The sequence below is a fragment of the Crocodylus siamensis genome, chromosome 2 (genome assembly GCF_052110815.1).
Source record: "Crocodylus siamensis isolate JL-2025a chromosome 2, ASM5211081v1, whole genome shotgun sequence".
NCBI classification, from domain to species: domain Eukaryota; kingdom Metazoa; phylum Chordata; order Crocodylia; family Crocodylidae; genus Crocodylus; species Crocodylus siamensis.
Genome location: NC_143396.1, coordinates 79,040,520 through 79,063,117, shown reverse-complemented (window position 1 = coordinate 79,063,117; position 22,598 = coordinate 79,040,520). Strand labels below are relative to the sequence as shown.

The 22,598-nt window shown below is 42.6% G+C and overlaps 1 protein-coding gene across 2 annotated transcripts in view; it reads right to left on the bottom strand.

Moving 5' to 3' along the window:
- Positions 1–129: 129 nt before the first annotated feature.
- LOC149870428 (kynurenine/alpha-aminoadipate aminotransferase, mitochondrial-like) overlaps positions 130–22,598 on the bottom strand; it is a 32,994-nt gene continuing 10,525 nt past the window's right edge. For both annotated transcript variants that reach the window (XM_090036198.1, XM_090036199.1), the window contains 9 exons: positions 21,662–21,856; positions 21,249–21,314; positions 19,203–19,285; positions 15,657–15,753; positions 15,153–15,214; positions 14,092–14,156; positions 11,421–11,527; positions 7,984–8,085; positions 130–4,410 (listed from right to left, as the gene is read on the bottom strand). In XM_090036198.1, coding sequence (XP_089892324.1) covers positions 4,363–4,410; positions 7,984–8,085; positions 11,421–11,527; positions 14,092–14,156; positions 15,153–15,214; positions 15,657–15,753; positions 19,203–19,285; positions 21,249–21,314; positions 21,662–21,856 — 825 coding nt within the window. In that variant the 3' untranslated portion in view covers positions 130–4,362. The remainder of the gene's footprint in view (positions 4,411–7,983; positions 8,086–11,420; positions 11,528–14,091; positions 14,157–15,152; positions 15,215–15,656; positions 15,754–19,202; positions 19,286–21,248; positions 21,315–21,661; positions 21,857–22,598) is intronic.

Below are 22,598 nucleotides of genomic sequence, written 5' to 3'. Positions count from 1 at the left end.
AGAAAGCAAGTAATTTATGGTTTTGTATTTCAAGCAGACCAGTAGAGGGAGACTGTGCAAAGGTTATAAATATTTTACAAAGATGCTCGATTTGGTGCAACTGTTTAGCTCATAGTGAAAAAAGTGGTTTTATTTTTAGACTTCAGAGAAGCAGAAATATAAGTGAAGGGCTGGCAATCAGGAACTCAGACTCTTATACAAATAGCTTGCACTCTGATCATGAATAAATCAGATCACCTCTTACCTCAGTTTTCCCATATGTAAAAGGACAATTTAGGTATTTCACAGGAGTGTATGGAAAATTAATTAGTGGATATTTTGACAGTTATTTGAGAAGAGTACAGATCAAATGCTTAGCATTATTGTTAGATGCAAATACATTCTTTTGCCAAAGGAGTTTATTTCTAATGTTCAGAGGATATTTTCATCATTGCTTTAGTAGGCTGATTTAGTAACATCTGGGGCTGGTGGAATACACAACAGCTCACAGTGTGTCCCCTGGTCACTATATATGCTTAACAGAAGTTTTATTAAGCACAAAAGAGTTTAAAGATAAATAAGAAATATATTAAGACTTTCTGTTACCATGTACAAAGTTTTAATAAATTAATTCAAAATAGGAAATCAAGATATATTAGAACAAACAACAGCAAATTAGGTATATAATGAACCACTTCACTTCTCAGATGTTGTTAGATATTATTGGCAACCTTGGCGCCGATATGGTTATTTTAATGTGGTTCCTTATTAAATTTCAGTTAAAGTTAATAACAACTAGGAATACAGTTAGAATTGTCCTACAATAAAAAAAAGAATTTAAAGTATTACTTAAGTGTAAATTCATTCTCACAAATATGAGTTAATTTCTCATCCTTATATATTTATGAGATACATACTCTCTTGCTTGGTCTGCCCAACTCGCACCCTTCCCCCCTCCAAAAAAACCCAAGCACTCTAAAAACAAAACCCTGTAAATTAAAAGAACATTACTAGATTTGCAAAGCTAAGTACTCAAAACTAGGCTGCCTGGGCAGACACCTAGCATCAAAAATTTCTGCTCTAGTATTTATTTGAGCTCAAAAATTACAACCAACTCAGAATAGTATCTAGTAATAGGAAATGTCAGGTCACTTTAATAAAAAATGGTGCTACCAGTACTTTCTATAATAAAGAGAGGCTATTTGATCACGATGGGGAGAATTAAGTATGTCATAGATGGTCTGGCCAGTGGAAGATAGCCACAGTGCACTTAATAATTCTACACTTCCAGTTTACGCTCAGGTAAGGAAGGCCAAAATTAGGATGTATGCGGGCCATCACAGTAACAGCATATAAACCCAGGGGCTTTATATTTATTTATATTGTCTGCTTTGGAAATGGTTGATAGTGCTCTGGGAGTTAAACGGTTTGCTCTGATTAAATTTCTATTACGTATTATAATTTTAAGTGGTCATGTTGGAACAAGATGATGGATTTCATTTGTTTTACATTTTTACAAAGTAGACTTTAATTACATAAGTTCCTTAACTTCATTTTCAGTTAAAGATGCAATACTGGCGTGAGTTGCTTCTTGACTCTAAGTCTTCTAAAATCTTTTTTCCAAGACTGACTCCAGTCCATTTAGCAATGTGAAAAGCTAGCATGAGTCAATTTGGCCCTGTTTAGCTGGAGTACTGCGTCCAATTCTGGGCTCCCCAATTTAAAAAGGATGTGGAGAAACTTGAGAGTGTCCAGAGAAGAACCACGAGCATAATCAGAGGGCAGGAAAACAGAACTTATGACAAGAGGCTGAGAGCCATAGGACTCTTCAGCCTGGAGAAGCGCAGGCTCAGGGAGGACCTGGTAGCTGCCTATGAATATGTAAGGGGTGTACAGGATTTAGGGGAACGCCTGTTCACCCCAAGGGCTGACAAGGTCATATGATCACAAACTCCTCCAAGACCATTTCAGGCTGGACATAAGGAAGAACTTTACTGTCCGAGCCCCCAAGGACTGGAACAGACTACTACCAGAAATGGTGCAAGCACCTATTCTGGACTCCTTTAAGAGACATTTGGACGTTTATCTTGCTGGGATCCTTTGACCCCAGCTGACTTCCTCCCCCTGGGGCAGGGGACTGGACTCAGTGATCTTCCAAGGTCCCTTCCAGGCCTAATGTCTATGAAATCTACGAAAAGGCATCATTATTCTTGTTGTCAGATTCCGGGGGTAGTTTCATAGTTGGTAGGGTTGGGAAGGACCTGAGCAGATCATCAAGTCCGACCCCCTGCCATGGGCAGGAAAGAGTGCTGGGGTCAAACGACCTTGGCTAAGTGCTTATCTGGGCTCCTTTTGAAGACCCCCAGGGTAGAACATCAAGAACTTGTAAATTCTAACTCTCACCCTTACTTGATATACCTCCTTAAACAACTCATTTTCATGCCTGAATTGAAGTCCACTCGTGTTTCATAGATTCCCTTCTGAGGGTCAGAGGGTTTGACTGAGGATCTTGTCTCGAGTTGTTGCAATAAATCAATCTTGAAACATTGATAATGAATCCACAGCCCTATTGGGCTGGCTATATTGTTCATAAGGATATAGCTAAGCACATGCTGTATGGAGAAATGAAATACAATCTGTGAAAGTGTGGCCAGACACAAAAGCACAAATGAAGTTCCACATTGTTCAAAGCAGGACAGTAACAGACTAATGGGAATTTCTGGCTGCAGGTAGACAGCAATGATGCATGAGGATCAAAGAGGCTATTGAACTATTTGAGCAGCGAAGCAGTGCTAGAAAGATATGCTAGGCCTAACACATTTAAGAAGCAGAAGTCCCAAGAGCTTGGGTAGCATTGCTGGGAATGTGATGAAAGCCTTTTGTCACAAATTGGTGAGTCATGCATACGCATCACACAAGTGGCCATTCTCTGATGATATCCCCACAGGCTGAAGTTAGACTGGTCTTACAGTGGTTTTACAGTGGTCTTACTGTTAGACTGGTCTTACAGTAGACAGGGCTGGGCTCAGCACTCAGCTGGCGTGGCCCAGGCAGTGCTGCTTGCAGAATAAGGGGCTGCACCAGTGGAGTGCCAAGGCCAGCCCCGTCCCCATCCCTGTGAGTGGTGTTTGGCTTGGCACTTGGCTGGTGTGCTCCCATCCCCTGCGAGTGGCGCTGCCTGGGCTGCGCCAGCTGAGTGCTGCGCTGGCCCTGTCTGCTGCAAGCAGCACTGCTGAACATTGAGCCCGGCTGTGCCAGCTGAGTGCTGAGCCTGGCTCCGCTTGCAGAGGATGGGGTTGGGGGTCAGTGCTTGGCAGCACCATTTGCAGCAGACAGGGCCAGGCTTTGTGCTTGGCTGGCACGGCCCCATCTCCTGCAAGTGGTGTTGCTTGGGCTGCGCCAGCCAAGTGCCGAGCCCAGGGCCACTCGCAGGGGACAGCGTATAAGTTGAGGTGTATATGTTATAAGTCAAGGTTGAACTTTTAAGAGTTAAAAGTTGGGCATCAAAACTTGACTTACACACCATGAAATACAGTAGGGTACATTAGTGTATTGAACTTCTGTCCTAGATCCCCTACAGATTCAAGTGAACTCAGTCTCTCAGCATCCCAGGATGCTTTGGACTTCCTCTGCAAAGCTCCACTCACCTGCACAGGGTGGGCAGGCTAGCCTGGGCCCGAGGGGATGAGCAAGGGGGCATGCTCTAGCACTCCCAGCTTCTGGCCCACTGCAGGCATAGGACTGCATTTCCAGAATCAAAAGTGAATGACTGGTCACTTACTTATCTGTTAATCTACTCATCTTAGACTAACCTGTAAATACTGAATTGATTCAGCCTTGGGCTTTTTGATGGTCTGTACTCACCATCAGGTCTTGAGCAAGATAAAACTGCAGAGAATAAAATGGGTAGGGCATATAGTGAGGACCAGTTAGGGAAGGCAGGTTTTGGAAGCTTAGATGGAGGGTATCAGACCTCAAGGTATACCTAGCCAATGGTGGGAGATAATATAAAAACTGATCTGGAAGGGACAGGCAAAGATGCAAACAAGTGGAAGGTGGCTAAAATGGTTATAGGCCTCAGAGGCCTGCAAGACCAGAGAGAGAGACCGTATAAAGGAACTATAGGTTACATAGTGTTCTGAGAACTCAATCTGTTGTATAGAAACCTGATAAGTATTCTTCTTATTATTAGGAATTTATTGTTGAATATCATGACAGCTAATGGGAAATATCACAATTTGAACAGCAAGACTAATATTTGTGCCATTACTGATTTAAGGGAAACATTTCTTTTTATGCTGGCCGGGGAAATTAGATACACCCTTTCTAAATGTCAATAAATGCAAGTTTCTAACAATCATTTTTTTTCCAGAGGCCTTTGTTCTAGCATTTCATGTTTTCTCTTATAAGCTCAGCCAGCTTCTGGAAAGCCTACAATGAAAAAAAAGAAAGAAATGGATAAAACAGTTGTCAAAAGAAGGCATTACAGTTGTCAACAGCAGCTACTTGCACGCTGACTGTTAATATTAAACTGTCAATTATAACCTTTGTCTATAGCTTTTCTGTGTTTATTTTGCTCCTAACTCTATGGGCTATAGCTAGCTACTGAATTCAGTGGGAACTGAAATCAGGCCCTATGTCTGCAGAAACTTTAATTTAGTTTCAGTGTATTAAAACCCCAAAGAGTTTTCCAACCCTGCCTTCTCTACTACAGTACATGCTATTTCGTGGTCTTTCAAAGCAATGGATTTGACTAGCTTGTGAGGGCTTTCTGAGCAGATACTTTTGCTTCATGCTGCTTGTTTGCAGTTTAGAAAATGTAACATGTTTGCCAAGATCTGAAAATATCTTTACTAGTGTCAGGTACAGTGTTATTTCAGTGCTAATGTGATGACAATATTCTGCAGAGAACAGAGAGCAACAAGTGAAGGAAAAACTACGCAACTGACCCAGCATGCTGGAATAATCTCCTTCTGTTGGTGTCAACAAGGGAAGTGTGATCATGTTTTTCATACTTATTTCTTGAGGAAGCATAATAATTTTTTGAGACATCCTGGAAATACTGAATTATATCAAGAACTTAATGAATTTTCCACTTGGCCTTTATTTTTCACTCCCCATAACTGTATTAACATATACTGTACTACTCTTCTAAAACATGGCACTTGATGTTGTGAAAACATGGTGCTTGTTCTCTCTCTGCTACTTTCTTTATTAGGTATGCATTGGGGGTGGTGCTCTAATTACCCACATTGCATAAACAATTTGCTGAACTCAGAGCCACTAGGTACCAGTGATAATGAACTTAACCTGATTTTAAAAAAGAGAGAGTTAGATATGTGTATGGATAACAAGAACAACCACTGTTAAGTTAGGTATGAAAAGAAAAAGGAAAACTAATGTTTCAGAGTCTAACCCAGCCTCTAGGTGATAATCAGCTTCTGCCATGGGCTGGTTATTCCACAGTTTTCCACTTTAGTAGCTATTGCCATCTTTCTTAGTGTCCCTCTCTATGTGTAGGTAAAGGTGGGATGAGATCTAATGCATGATCAAAACAATTGTGCTTCCTGCCGTACCACACATTCATGGCAGGAGGTGTGATTGTGGTGGGATCACACATTAGACCCAATAGTGCCTTATTGCTGGTGCAGGGGAAGCCTAATCCTAGGCTCCCCCTGCACCAGCAAGAAGTATTCTCCCAAGTTTGGAAGCCCCCTAAGTTGAGCCATAGGCATACTCCATACACCTCTGTGGCTGGGAGACCTAGCTGCTGTGCTTTCTCAGCCCCAGGGGCTTCACACAGCTGGGTCCTGGCACTGGGAGATGCACTACCAGGACTCAGCATCAGCAGTTGCAGGACTCTGGGTTCCAGCAGCTGTGGGGCGCTATTGGGACCCAGAGCGAGCAGCTGCTGGGACTGAGAATCTCCACCATTGTGGGACTCCCAGTCCTGGCTCGGCCTGGGAGCCTGGTCAGGCACAGGTAGACCCTGCTACATGTGCAAATTAAAGTTGGATAACAACCAGCTGTAAACTTAGTACACATTTTCGAGGTCTAACTTTATAGTTAGCTGGGGCTTTTTATTGTGTGATAGCTACTTTGCACATGCAGTTGGTTTCAGTTAATTGTGCAGTTAACCAGGTAATTGTGTAATACCTGTAAGTGTAGAGAGGGCCTTAGAATCAGAGAAAATAGGGCTGGAAGGGACTTTGAGAGAATATCATGTTAAACTCTCTGATCAAGCATGACTATCTTTGTGTAAACTGCCCCAGCCAGAGATTCAAGAACCCCATTCATTACTTAACCACTCTTACAGTTAAACATAGTGGGGACTTTTACATGTGCTCCGGGGCTGCGGGGACAGTGCTTTAATTAGAGTGGCTCCAAGAGCTGCTCTAATTAAAGCGCTGCATTATCTTGTGTATCAGTGTCCCTGCACTTCAAAATGGCAGTGGGAGCATTTGAACTAAAGCTTGTTTGATGAGCTTTAGTTCATGTGGCCCTGCTGCTGTTTTGAAGCACAGAGATGCTGATGCATGAGATATGGGAGGCTGCTGGAGCACAATAATTGCCACACTCCAGCAGTGACATGCTGTAATCACAGTATGTCGAAGCAGCCTCCATGCTTGTGTACAGGCACACAATATCCCTAATACCTAACTTAAATCTCCGTTCTTGCAATTTAAACCCATTACTATAGTGATTCTCAACCAGAGTACCACAGCAACCTGGGGTGCCACCAGACTCTTCTGAAGGGTGCTAGGAGGTGTGAGAAGATAAGCAGATAATTGCAGCCTCAGGCTTGTCCATGCCTGTCAGATCTCTCAAACCCATGGCATGGTTTCTCTATGAGGAGGTGAGTGTGCTAATATACAAATTTGTTTTTCAAATTGGGTGCCACACAACTCACAAAAGTTATGGGGGGGGGGATTTGAATTAATTGAGGAGTGCTTCAGGATCAAAAATGTTGAGACCAACTGCACTACTTCTTGTCCTATCACCAGTGGACAAAAAGAATAATTAAATACCATCCTCTTTATAATGATCCTTTTTTTTGTATGTGAAGACTGATATGAAATTTCTGCTCATTGTGTGTGACTGGTAATGGCTAGAAAGTTAAGTTATATTTTAGGCACTATGATGGGATTTGTGAGGCCTGTGTTTATTTCGATGGCCTATGGAAAAAAACACTTTGCGAACTTGGAAGACACAACTAGAGCATATCTATACAGTACACACCTTCTTACTTCTGCACAGCTTCTAACTGTGCCACTGCTGGTACTGCACAGTAGCAATGAGCTAGTGTGCAGAGTCAGAAATGGCCCATGTGCCACTGGGACTGTGCAGTACCAGTGGGTACAGCAATCATTTAGTACTTGCTACATGCACTGTGCAGTAGCTAGTTGCTGCTGTGCGGTAGCAGAGGCATCACAGTTAGTGCTTGCCAACACTATGTTACTGTAGTGTCTCATGTAGATCCTCCCAGTTTGTGTTAAAGTAAGTACTAAACAACTGCACAGTACCCACCAATGGTGGTGGCATCATGGTTAGTGCCCACCAATGCTCTGTTGCTGTAGCTCATAGGTACGGCAATGTAGCATCTCATATAGATGTGCCAAGTTTGTGCTAAAGCAAGTGCTAAATGACTGTGCAGTCCCAGTGGCTCACAGGTTGTTTCCAACCCTACCGCACAGTACCAATGAGCTACTGTGTAGTAGTGGTAGCGTCATGGTTAATACCCACCATTGCTACGTTATGGTGATGTAGTGTCTTGTGTAGATGCGCCCAGTTTGCACTTCAGTTGTAATCCTGATTCCAAAGGGGACTGATAAATAGTCAGCTTTCAAAATTGGCATTTGGGTGATCATTTTCCATTAAAAAATTAGCAGAAATATAAGAAAGGTCAGTAAGTCCCATGTTAATCTAAATGCAAATGTCAAATTCACATGAAAACAGAAGTAGTAAAATGTCTCAAAGGTGGAGTAGAGGGCAGTTTGCTCTCACCTGGTCAATTTGGATTGGAGAAGCAAAGGAGAAGGAAGCTCTGACATAAGGACTAGGCTCTGAACTGTCCCTGTGGAATCCTCTTCCAGGAACCAGACATATCTAAGAGAGAGATCACCTACTTTAGTATGTCAAATGCATTGACATTTTTAGAATGTAAATGTGATCATTTCAGTATTCCATTTCAGATGCAGTTGATGCTCAAATTATATTTTCCCGTTTTGGGATATAGTTGATTAAAGGCTGGAGGCTGCAAGTGAGAGAAGAATGGTAGAAAAAACCCTGGGCATATCCAGTTCACTCTCCCTTTCAGCACCCGCTCTCTGCCACTGTGAGACACAGGCTAGTAGGAAAGATGGATCCAGCGAATGATAATTCCTATGTTCTTATGAGTTGACTCATACTAACTGCAGAACTGTTTCACTTTGCCACTTTGTTGAGTAAAATCAAGGCAAAGGTCATTCTGCAGTCAACAAGAGCAATTTTTGTGGATATTTTTGAGCCAAATCCAGTGGGGACACAAAACAGTGGTGGCACGTCATGTGGCATTTGATTGGAAAATGGCTGAAATTGGTTAATGGCATCTTCTGCTTAACTCCTGTTTGTACTAATTTGGAATTCAGTTTAAATAGGTTGTATGTCAGGGAGGAAGGAGGTGGGCATAATGCTCAGAACAAATTTAGTTAGTTCTAAGATAAAGCAACTCAGATCTGTACTTTCACTTATGTGTACAACATTTGTGTAATCAAATTTAACTCAGATTCAGTACAGAGGTACCCAAAAGCTTTGTCCCTCCCAACTATACAGTTGGTCCAATAAAATAAATCGCTCACAAAAATATTTGTCTTTCATTTTTCATGGACCATAATGGCTACAAAATTACAACATTACCTATAATTTCTTTTGACTTCCATGAAGGCAGTACCCATTTGTTCTGGGAGCTGAATTTGACCCCTGCAGAATTTTGCATAAATAATTCCACCCATTTTACCAGCTTCTTAAATGTAACTTACGTTGCTACTTACAGCCCTGTTCAATTTGACTTGTATTTGGTGAAAGTTAAAGTCTTGCTGTTTAAGGACTATCTGAATTAACATGCAAATTATCTATGATAATACAATACTGGAGTATGCTGGGCAATAGCTTATGTTGGGTCTATATTGGGTCAAAGACTGAGCTTGGGGAAGCTGGGTATGAGTACCATGCACATGCCCCATCTACCCAAGTCTGCTGATCTTCTTCAGAGCCAGAAGTTTATATGTGAAGCTACTCCAGACTCACCCCTAGTGCCTTCTCTCAAGAAAATGAGGGCTTGAGAGCAGACATGGGGGATAAATTTGAAACAGACTCATTAGCCAACTTCTGGCTTTGGAGCATGTCAGTTTACTTGAGTGGGTGGGGTGTGCTCAGGCCTGCCCTTTCTGCTAGTTGTTTCATCTTTGTGATTATAAGGTGATCCTTATTGATTGTGACAAGGATTGTATGTGGCTTAGCCCTGGACAAAAATTAAAACAGCAGCTAGGATGATGGATTTCAGTACTAAGCCCCACTCTAGATAGTTGAGGCTTATTACAGCAAAGCAGGGTAATTGGCTATTCACTTCTTGGATTTCAGGACACTTAACATTTTACATCATTTTGCTGGTTTCCTCTCTTTGCATAATCTCTTTGCCCTAGATCAAGTAGTCAAATATTTATTAAGAAAAAGGCATTTATTAAACATCCTGTATTTTTTTTACTAATTATCAACAGACTAATTTGGTCACTGCCTGGCAGGGCACAGGTTGTGCCTGCCACTTTAAGGGTTTGAGCAGGATGCAGAACAGCTTGCAGGTGGGAGCAGACCCAATTAGACAGTCACATGGTGGTCAGGAGGCTGCTTGATTGGTGGAGATGCTGGGGAGCCTAGATATAAGACCAGGCCCTGAAAGGAGACCTGGTAGCTGCTAGAGGGATGCCACTGGAGTGACATTGCCTGGCCAGAGGAGTCCGCTCCTAGAATATTTGGAGGCCAAGGGTAGGAACTGTGGGGATGAAGGAGGTTCCTGGTACTGGGGCATAACTGGAAACTACACCCTGCTGGGGTTGGATGGTGTGGTGGGACAGTCTCCAGGAAATGCCACACTTTTGTTCCTCCCTAGTGAAAGGCAAGTATGAGATGCTGGAAAGCCTTCTCCTCCACTGCCATGTGGGTGGCCCCTTGGAGGGCAAAGGCTGGGGGAGCGCACCCTGACAGAAAAGCACAAGGCCCAGGCCCACCGAGTGGGGCCTCAGGCAGGGTCCAGGCTGATAGAAGGGGACTGAGACAGGGGCCAAGGCTTACAGTGAGGCCTGAGGCCCAAGGGGTGTAAGGTCCAGCAGCCCAGTGATGGGGCAGGGTAGAGGCCCAGTGATGAGGCATGTGGCCAAGGTAGGTCTGAAGATGCCTGATGTCAAGTTTGGGCCAGAGGCTGAGTGCAGCCCAGTAATGGGGCTGTGGAGTAGTAGTGGATTTGGATGCCTTCTATGAGGCATGGGACATGGTATAAGGGAAGGTTCGGAGCTGTGTATTTCACCCTTGGCATTAGGGCAGTTACATGGGCAGCCTCCTGGATTTTTCCATCTACTTTGATACATCAAGGTGTGGCAGACAAAGCAGGGCAGACCGCCCTAGACAGGTGGGGCAGGCTGATGTAGTGTCTGGACCTGAGCTGACCCCCTGTTACACACTCTTCCCTATGAAATTTAGCATTTATGCTCTACACACACACATTTCTACTGGAAGTCTGGCTTCACTGATGTCAAATAGGAAAATTGCCATGGACTTTAATGAGGACAGGAACTCTTCTCTGATGTACCAATTGCTATGAAAACTGCACAGAGTACATGAGCTCCAAAGGCTTCCACTAAATGCTTCCAAAGGCTGCCTCTTATCCTTGTGCTATGTCTAACTGCCTATACTGTCTTGCTATTGAAATATTTTAGTGTCCTATCCTAAGAACCAGATGGCAGACACTAGCACGTATACTATTTGCTATCCCCTGTGAAGATATTGTGGAATAGTGTCACCCAGATTTACCCATGCCAACATTGCCATAGGACTGGGGCCTAGGACATTATCTATTTGAAGTGTGATTCTTTTTCATGACCAGTTTCTCTATGTTGTCTAGTGCTATGTGCAGTTAAAATTATTAAGTTTATTACAATGATTAGGTTATATTAAAAATGTGCATAGGAAATAAAACGTTAAGCATTTGCATAATGGGTAAAATCCAACTGATATTATTAATGTGATGTCACCACCCTAGTTATTGAATTTATTCCTTAATGACCCAGGAAGAAAACCTAATATGAGTCACAACTGATTTAATAAGAAACAAGCAGAATGGTATACATGGTTCTATTCCAAATCAAACCTTAAACTGTATTAGTGTTTCTCAGTAGTATAATTTTCCCTACCCCTTTCTCTAAGGCTTTTTCCATGACCAACTGGTGTGTATCAGAAATGCCCTTAATTTTAATCCATAGAAACATTCCAGCTGTAGGGACATACCAATCTGCCAAATCTAGAGAAAAAAAAAAACAGATTTTGAATTAAAGCATATTTTGCATTTATAATGAAAACACTGAAATGGAAATTGATTTCACTGGGGTCAGGATTTCACCGGTAGTATTGTCTGTGTCATCCCTTTTATGGCACTGATTTACAATGAAAAGCTCAGCTTTCAAGCAATTACTGTTCCGTGCCTTTTGTTGGGATCAGACTGTGCGCAGCTCAAATGGGACTGGATTTTGCATAGATCTAAGTTCTTGATAGTACCAGAAAGATGAGACTTTTCTTGAAAGGAAAAGAAAACACTGAATACATTAATGAAAAAGAATTCAGATACAAGTTAATGGGAGTGGTTAGCTTTGGTGGTAAGAGTTTAGATTCAGCTGGTCCCTGAAGGTGATGATGGATTCACCAATGACTAGTTCAGTTATAACAGCACAGCGATTGGTTAACTTAATTTTGCTACTTACGATGAAAGTGAAACTGAAGCTGTTAATTCTGGTGCACAGAACCATCAGTAGCCTGAAAGTGAAACCAACTGGTCCCTAGTGACATTAGGCTTCAGATGTACTTGTTCACACGTGCTAAATATCAAATAAGCAGCATATACCAAAATAACTAATAAGATGAAGAAACCTCTCTTGTCCTATGCATGTGAATAGTTACTACAGGAGACTGAGGTATTGTGAGCTTCTAGCTGTTAGTAATCTGATGACATTCATTTGTCTCATTCTGACTGGATCAAATGGACTGGTGGCCATGCTCATCACGTGTATGTCACAGATGGGAATTTGGATAAAAAAAAGCTATGCAGTTTATGTGGTATGTTCTGTCCACAAAAGATGGCTTTGTTGGAAAGGAAGACATATCTGAGAATTTGCCAATATACAGTCATCAACTGACTTCCAGGGTCATTCACAGTCTTAGGGTCCTATTAGACTGTTCCCTGTTCTTGGATTGCCAGAAGCAGTGCTTAAAGTATTTGCCCAACTCATCATCAGAAACAAACTTCCCACTGTTCAACAGACATCAAAAGGGACACAACCTTGCCTTAACGATAGATGATTAACCTGTTGACACATCTCCACTGCTACTGCAAGAAATCCATCAGGCTCCATAAATCCTATAATACCTTTCTCAAAATGTGAAATATTCAATGCACCAAATACCCTTATGGTAACTGCGTGAGTGAAACTCAACACAACCTACACTCCAGAATGGACTCTCACAAAAAATAACATAAAGGACAAAAACACACATACACTAGTAGGAGCACATCTTTTCACAGAGCCACAACTCCCTTTCTTACCTTGCTGTTCTCATGCCCAAGGCAACAAACACCTTTAAAAGGTGAGTTTGGGGACAAAAATTCCTAAGCTGTTTGGACACTAGGATCAGTGTTGATTTTATGACACACCATAATCTAGCTGATTCCTGAAATTCTTCGTAGTGACGATGTGTAGGTGGTGCACATGCACCCCCTGAGAGCACTAGTGCACCCCCTGTCAGCCAGCTTTCCTGGGTGGCAGGGAAGGTGAGAGCGCTGGTGCCCCCCTGAGAGCACTGGCTGGGAAGTGCACCAGGAGAGGTGTTCACCCTGTGGCTGATCCCATTGACCCGGAATTGTTAGCGGCACACCTGCAAGTGCCAGTGGTCCGTTGCTGCCAGTTGTGGGTCGGCAGGATTGGTCACCGCAGGGGGACTCCTTTCCTCCCTCAGTTGGCAGGATTGGCCGTGAGGGACTGCCCCCAGTTGCTGACTGTCCAGTCGGGGGGAGGCAAGTGCACCAGTCGCCCATGCTTTCTACACACTACAAGTTATAATTACCTTCCTCCCTTTTGATAGGTCTTAATTTACCAGTTATCAAGCTTTCTTTTCTTTTGCTATCCCTGGGAATTTGATACAGTCCTCTATACCTCATTGTATTGCCTGGTGTGTGCAGCATAACTATGCCTGATGTTCATCTTAGAAAAAGGCACTTTGCACATATGCAAAAGATAATCTTTACAGTCATATTGCTTATTGCTGCATGCAAATGTGGGCATGTCTCTGGAGGGGAACCTCCCCTTAATTTGGAGGCTTTGGCACACTCTTTTTTTGTTCACCTGTCAAACTCCTTCCTCAACTTGGCATCTGTCAGAAAGAGGGTACCTCTTTAAGTAGCACAAGCTGAAACCAGGAGTATGACTAGTTATGAAAGGTGAGTGAATGGCTAAAAAAGCAGGCCAAATCATACAAGTTATCATGCATATATCACACTTTTGTTCCGGAAGAATTTTCTTATAAACAGTTTCCTCCTCATCCTTGTTATCTATTTGGGATGAGCTAATCTGATGCAAGACAAATTAAACCGGTTCAGAGCACACAAAAAAGTTTCTTGAGATTAACCTTATCCATGCAGCTTTTCACGTATAAAGTGATTCAGCTTCCACATGCAGAGAGGCTTTTTGAGGGGAAAAAAACCTCTCTGAAACCATAATAATATTTAGTCCCTTAATCTGTACTGTCCTTTGGCTATCTGCATATCTAGGAGCACCATTTAAGTAGAGGCTTATGGGTGCATATTGATTCACTGACCTTTTAACCATTTGTCTGCTGCAGCAAGCATTGTATTTCGCTGGGCCCTGTAGAATTCCACCACTCTGGAAGCAAAAAATCAATGCAAGTAATTTTAAAGACCAGTGGGGTATGAGTCAGTCGCACAGTTATCATTAAATACTATTCTATACGTCATGCCCTGTCACTGTTTCATTGGAAATCAATGTTAAGTGCTACTCTTGATAAGTCAACTTAGCAGTGTCATTTTTCCTTTTCAATTTTTAATGTAGGTTTTTTGGGAAAAAATACAAATAAACTAACCAAAATGGGATGGAGAACTTGTAATGCCTACCTCTGCAGCCTCTCAGTCATTTGGTTTGAAACTTTGACTTGGGCATTATTTATTACCCATTGTATGTAGGGCAGAGACTGATATTAGAGAGAGAAACAGCTCAGTGGAAAAATAGGGTGAGAAATGGAATGGCATAAAGGTAATATGAAAACCATAGAGAGAGAGATGTTTTAAAAAATGGATTTTCTACAGTGAAAAAATAACTATGGCAGATATATTTACAGTAAACAGAGCACCAGCCTGTAGTAATATAGCTTTGGTATAAGAGAACAGCTTTCTGTTACAGGAGCACATCCCAGATGCATTGAAACCAGTGTAATTCTTTCCTTCAGCTGGAATTAGAGCAGACCCAAAAGAGCACAGTATTGTCTTCTGCTAGCAACATTTTTTTGCTTAAAAAGTGACTCTTGGAAAGAAAGGTGCAATGTATCAGGAAAAGGTATTAAGGGTTAGTCAGATAAAATTCTGAATTTCCTTCCTTTTGCGGATCGGTCTCAGTCATTCACTGAGATATAATATAGTTTGGGGAAGTAAATACAGAATTTATTAACTTCAAACCTTGTCTCTTAAAGAGCATTTTCCCCATGGACTTCAAAAGTATAGTGACCAATAGTATCCCTTTTTATGTATCAGGTAACTGCTACATAGGTGGTCAAGTGACTTGTTTGAGGTGCGTGGTAACATAGGAAAGCTTGTGGACAGTTCAGGTTCAAAATGAAAAGAAACAAAGTCTACAGTAAAGTATTACCTGTCTGTATGCTCCAGCAAGCCCTTTTGCCCCCATTTGTGAAGAAGTGCCAATCCTAGGATCTGAGAGATGGAAGTTAATACCATAGCCTGAATCACAGAGTCATAGAAAATTAGGGTTGGAAGGGAGCTCAGGAGGTCATTTAGTCCAACGCCCTGCTAGGATCATTCCCAACTAGATCATCCCAGCTAAAGCTTTGTCTAGTCAGGTTTTGAAAATGTCCAAGGATGCAGAGCTCAGTCTTGAAAACCTTCAGACTTCTCTGAGAGTTCTTGCAGTGATTCTATACAATCCTGTGCCTCGTGTTTACCTACTCTATGTTCAAAACTGTCTACATAATGCCCAATATACTAAACAGAGCATGATACCCAGATTGTAAATGTGCAGGTTCTAGAAAAGCATACTGAGCAGGCTTATTTGCATGTTTCTGGACAGTATTGGGCTACCCAGCTGTTTCCAAGGCAGGATCAAACCGTTAGTTTGTAAAAGGTCCAAATCACTTGCCTGTGTGAAAGTGCTGGTGTGTATTGTTGAAACTTGCATATGTAGAACAATTCTGTCAATAAGAGGCTTGGGGCCCGTCAAAAAGCCTAATCTTAACCTAGATGAAAAGAAAAAGCATTAATTCAAATATTTATAAACCACCAATGTTTGTCATAGGGTTTCTTCATTATTGTTTTCTTTGATTAGTATTTTTCACTGTGAAATCTGATGGCTCAGTAATTCTGGGATACATTGCTTTTGCATGAATCAAATTGTGCCTTTTGCTCCATATGTATTGTGGAAAGCAGCTCTGCCTTGGTTTCATATACTCATGAAATGCACATGGTTAAATTTAATACAAAAGACACTGTGTCACATGACTGCAACTAGAATAGAATAATACAAATTAATGGATTAGGATGAGGTCTACTTGAAATATGCATAGATTAATTGATAAGAAAACCCCCTTCTGTTCTGTGGGAGATTCCAATGGAATCTCTGAGCAGTGGATTTTTGTGGCATTTAATCAGTAATGGGATGCTCACTGCAAACCATTTGCAGCTGATAAAAGAAGGAAAAAGTGCTTTACTATTACAAAACATTCCCCAGAGACGAGCCTATGAACTCCACTTCAACAACCTCCTGGATACTAAAAATCATGGACTAAATATAGAGATTGGATTTATGACACATTATAGCCTGCCTGACATCTGACTCCCCAGCTACCTCTCCACTATTCATCCCCCTTCTCTCCCCTCCCCCTTCCCCCGCAACCCAGCCTGTCTCTCACCCATTGACTCCTCAATCTACATTTTCACTGACTGCCTGTCTTGCATGCATACTAGCCCAGCCTCTGGCTTCTTTACTTTTTATTCCATCCAGGAAGAGCACATACCTACTGCAGAAACTTCCTTAGCCTGACGAAGGGTTTTTGAACCCAAAAGCTTGCTTAAAAATTGTTTTCCAACTGTTTAAGTTGGTCTAATAAAAGATATCAGATTCACCCAAAGAATCGTCTTACTGTCACAAGGAATTTGAATAGAAAAAGAAGGGTAAAAGTAGCACTAAAGGAAAACTTCTGAAATCACTTTCAAAGCTGCTCCACAGGCTTTTGCATTGCCACTGCAAAGCTAGGTACAAACTTTTAGGGAGGTTAAATTATGTTAAAAATGGCCACCCAATCTAATTTAGGGTGCAGACAGAAGTGACAATTTTGCCCCATCTGGCCCCAGAAAACAATCTATAGCCATGACCAGTGAACTTCTGTTTGGTCAGAGGTAACGTTGTAATTCAGAAGGCTTTGCAAAAATCGTTCTGAGTTACAGTTGGAATCTGCACTTCTGTCTACACCCCTAATTTGCCCAGGTGTGGGCATTACACTTAGATTGACCTAACTAGGGATCTAAATGTGAACTGTACATAAGTTCAGAAAGTTTAGATCGGTCTAAAAATGGCCGATCAAACTGTAGTTAGAAGTTAACTCAAAGTTAACTGTACCTCCAAGGGAGTCTAACTTAGTTCAGGCCTGGCAAGACTTATCTAATTGAACTTCTGTGCTGCTCAGAGTGCAGCTCTGGGGCTGGGAAAGCCTAGCTGGTGGCCACAGCACAAGGCTGCACTTTTCCTACCTGCCCCACTGACATCGGGCTATTTTTAGCCCCTCAGCCCCTTGCCCCACCCCAGAGAGACAGCACCTCTCATGGACCAGCCAGCCCCTCCATCCTGTAAGCTGCTTCTGGTGCTGGGAGCCAATCAAAGTAAGTCAGGGTGGTGGTGGGGCAGACAGGATGGGGTGGTAAGCTTGCTGGAAGGGGTGGTGTTCATCAGGGGTTGGGGGAGTCAGGGGGCTAAAAGTAGCCTCTGGTCCCAGGGAGAGAGCCCTCTGATTCCCTCAAGGTCCCCCTCCCATTGATCTGCTAGCAACCCTGATCCCACCAAACCCTCCCAGACCCCACCAGCCTCCCCTGTGGACCTTGCTAGCCTACCCCAAGTCTTCTAAGCCCCCTGTGAACCCCACTTGCCTCCCTGATTCCTCCAAACCCTCCCAGTCCCCATCAACCCTCCCCTGCAGACCCCTCTTGCCCCTAATCACTCCCTGTGGACCCCACTTGCCCCCCCATCTTCCCCATTTCCCCCATAGATCTTGTTTTCCCTCCTAGATTGTGAATGACCCTGGCAGTCAGTTGATGGTATCACACTGCTTGAATGATTACCTCTACTACCTTCCCCATCCCAATTTACCTTGGATTGGGTGGCCATTTTTAACTTCCCCTAACTTCCCTGAATGTTTGTACATACCCCCCAAGAAAAAAGTTCCCTTATAGGTGTTCTTAGTAAACAAAATCTAAATAATAGTGTGCTAGGCAGGTACATTGTAGTGCAGTGGTTCCCAACCTTTTTTTTACTGTGGACCGGCAGCAGAGCCAGGTGGGAGTGAGGGCCCATAGGGCCAGGCAGGGATGAGTGGGGAATGTGGTGGGGGCCAGCACGCACTTGACAAGCGCGTCTGAGGAGCCAGTGAGCGAGGGCTGAGCCGCTACCACCAGGAGCTGGTTACAGCTTGTGTGCGACCCAGCAGCCAACCCTTTGCGGCCTGATGGTTGCGAACCTCAGCTTTAGTGTACTTTTGTTCTGTACCTGAACTTTGGGTATGAAAAGAAGTACAATTATGCTGCTGTAAATGGGAGAGAGGGGACTTAAGTCTTAAGAGTAGACATCAGCTGAATCCAGTTTAACTGTTTTGTCTCCTAACCTTCTGTAAGTGAAGCTAAAATGTAATATTATAACCTTGTAGAAATCTGGGGAAATAACTTCACTTGCTGTTAGTTTGGAGCAGACAGAGGAAACAGTTACATTGGTTTCAGAAATACCATGGTAAGTCTCTTCGCTCTTCTTACAATGTGTGCTTCTGTTCATACCCTTTGTGACAGAACCAAAAGTATGTTTTACAGAGTGCAATATTTTAGTGTCAGCAATAAATGTAAAAGGGCCTGTTTTTAACCAGGGCATTATGAATCTCTAGAAAATATTTTAGACTTTAGTAATAATAGTGGGTGTATCTCCACATGAAATTAATGTAGCTGAATAAACTTTGGCACAATTTATGCTGGAGTTTATTGCTCCCAGTCACTATGTTTTCATGTGCCTTTGGGACCACAGCATGTTGAGCCAGAGTGGAGCAGCCCCTACTGGCAGGGGGTCCTAGGGGTTAGGCTGCGAGTCCATGGCCACTCTGACCCGGCTCAATGTACTGCGAGGGACTGGCTGGGGCATGAGGGTGCTCTAGTGTGGGGCTAGTTGGCAGGCAGTCCCTAGGCTGAAACATTTGGATGCCTCAGCCAACCCCATCAGCATCTAAATGTGCATTGCAACAGAGTAAATCATTTTGCCGTAGGGTAGTGATTGTGTCTAGCAGTACTATTCTCAGCAGAGTTAATTAGTTTACTCCATTCTAATAGCACCATGCATGTAGACAGTAACGTTTTACTGCAGAGCTAATTAGTCAACTCCGCAGTAAATGTCTCATGTAGATGCAACCAAAATGGATTATTTTGAATCCAGACTTACCCGGCAGAAATAATTTTCGAAAAAGAGTCGGACCTGATCACTCGGCCATCAACATCCATTGAGAGAAATGTTGGTGCCTTAGTCTGCACATGTAAAATATAGCTTATTATGGCACTAAGAAAACAGAACATCACTCATTCACTTCTGTCAACAAGACAAGTTGCTATGCAGTGGGTTATGGTTGGCTTTGTGGGACTGAGTACTTTTTTCCCTTTGGTTTCTGACAGATGTGTAAGTACAGGCATGTTGGGATCTAATGCCTGATCCCCAAAATCATGCTGACTGACATGCCACACGTACATGACAGGAGATGTGGTTGTAGGATCAAGCATCATATTTTATCATGCCATATTGCCAGTACAGGGGGAGCCTGGGTTCACCAACCCAGGCTCTCCCTACGCAGGTAAACAGCAAGTTCTTGTGGCTGGGATCCCCAGCAGCTGATTCAGGCTCCCAGACTCTGGGGTGTGACATGTGCCCCTGAAGCTGAGAGCCATCAGCTGATCCAGGCTCCTAGCTTCAAGGGTGCACCCTGCAGCTAGGAGTCCCAGCCGGGACGTACATTCAATTACTGGTATGATAGGAGCCAGCCACACAATTGTTACAAATTTTTAGTGTAATAATTATATAGCTTTTTCCTTGTTTTATCATGCCATTAATTGCATTGATATGTGGCCAGGTAACAACTCAAGAAGTGATTAACTGGTAATCATGACATAAGTTCAGTGTATGCCAGGGTCTCACTCTTCTGGGATGGGTTTAATGTGATTTAGAAAGAGTAGGCAGTGTACCAAGCTAGTGTCTGCAGTGGCATAGGTTCTCCACAAGGTGGCAGGACATGAGCATAAATAAATATATGTTAGCCATTCTTCTCAACACTGGGTACATTTACACGAGACACTACAGTGCAGTAGCAATGTGCAGTAGCTCACTGCTACTGTACCGTAGAGTCTAAACATAACTGTGTGGTGTCGGGACTGTGCAGTAATGCTTGTTACTGTGCAGTCATTTAGTGCAGCATTTACATGTGCACCTAGGAATGCAACATATTGAGCTTGGCTAGCATAACCCTGGCTCGCAAGGGGCCCAGGGAGTGAGCTGCTAGCTCAGAGGTGCTTCTCCCTGGCTCAACTTGCTGCAGAGGGGCCGGCTGGGGCATGGGGGTGCTCCAGGATAGGGCTGGCTGGCAGGCAGCCCCGCACTGTAGCACTTTCATGTCCCAGCCAGCCCTGGTCAGCACCTACATGTGCATTGTAGTGGAGTAAATAACTGCCATAGGATAGTACTTGCGTTGGGCAGTACTAACTTACAGCTGAGTTAATTAGTTTACTCTGGCCAAATAGCTCTGCATGTGAAGACAGAAATTGTTTACTGTGGAGCTAATTGGGCAACTCCACAGTAAGTGTCTCATGTAGATGCACCCCCTCTAGAGACACAAGACAAATCAGACTAAATATTTGTTAACCATGGGAACTGCTATGGCATTGTGAGGTGAATCAGCATCCATTTGTATACACACACATATCTGCTACATATTTACTTTACAAATAAAAATTTGGATGTACACACTTAAGCAGTTCTAATAACCAGATGTATGCCAGGGTTTTTTACATTTGTGTTGCAACTGCATTCCTATATATTCTAACATGATATAGAATACAAGTATTAGAATTTTTTATATGTCCATGTAGGCATCTGCCCACATTTTATGCCATGCTAATGAAAGATTAAGGTGTGTGTGTCATCTGGGGCCTTCATCCCTTGACAGGACATGTTTCATTCATATCTGTATATACTTAATGGCTTTGATCATCTTTGATCTCTGTTTGAACTCTGAAGAGATAATATAATTGTACAGTCATGACAGCCTAGGAAGCTTTCTATCTGCCAAGATATATTTAAATGTAAGAATGTTCCAACATGCTCAACACTGGTTTCAGAAATAATCTAAATATTTTTGTTTAAATGAGGACAGATCCAAGTTTATTTCTGCCTGTTAAAGAGTATATGTAACACTGACACCAATAACCAGAAGTGAATATTTACCTTTACAAACTGAAGAAAATAATACGGATCATCTTCTATTATAAGGAAATCATACTCTCTTGCTAGCTAAAGAAAAATTGAAAAAGATCATTTCTCGAAAACTGGCAAGCAATTATTTTCAGTAATTATTTTAATGGTATTTTAGCACATGGGCTGAGAAGAAATAGTGCAACTGTAAGCAACAGAACAGGGTAAATACTGTAGCAGTCATTTTACATATTACACCTCTGGACTATAAAAAGAATCATATAAGAAGCCAGCAGTGACAAGAGACCCAATATAGGGGTGTTTTTGTTTTTTTTTCTAACAGAATCAACATTTTATCTTCAGAAAACATTATTATTCACTATACTTAAATATTATTTTATATTTTCTAAATTATTTCTGATAAAGTATTCTGTGCTGCTAAATACCTGGTATATCTCTTTTTTGCGATCAGTGCTCAGTGAGATTCCAGCAGGATTGCTGCCATTTGGAATAATGTAAAGGAACTTGGGTTTTTTTCCATTTTCTGGTCTCCACTTGAAAAGAATGTCTTTCAAGGCTTTTGGAATAATACCATATTTATCACTGGGTACCCTGACAATATTGGCGCCCAATGCTTTCAGCTGTTGATAAAAAGGAGACAGATCTGTCATAAAGTCTGCTCAGACAATCAGCAATTCAGAAATAACACAGAAGTTCAACACTTATTTAAGCAAAGTAGTTAAAACTTGTTTCCCTATATATTCAGTCTGAAACAGACAATAGGGGAACTGGAATGATTTTAAACAATATTAAAAGTAAATTTAAAAAACAAACAAACAGTAAAATATTTAGGTTTAGAACATAACTGCAGAGAACCCTGAAAATTTCATGCATCTCAATTGAGAATTGACATAATCCCTGTCAGAATTTATCTTGAGCGAGTTATGCAAACCCCACCTGCTGCTCTGCATCTGGGCCTGTGCCCCCTCTCTCTTGCTCCACATCCAGCCCCGTGCCCAGAGGTGGATTAATGCGTACTGGGGCCCTGGGCAAACACAAAATTGGAGACAACGGGGGGTGGGTTGTGGGTGGGGGGGAGGTAGGGCCCCTTCCCCTCCTGGTGCTGGAGGGGGAGGCTGGGAGGACCATGCCAGGTTGGGGGTGGGGGACACATGCCTGCCTTTTGTCCCTGCTCCCTGCCCCCCGCATCTCGCTATGGTCAAACATATACACACAGGTGCATACACACAAGCGTGCACTCAGATGGGCACACACTACTCTCACTCTGTACACATGGACACACAGATGCAAACATACTCTCCCTGCCAGGAACACAGGCACATGCACACACACTCACGCATGCACATGCACTGACACATGCAT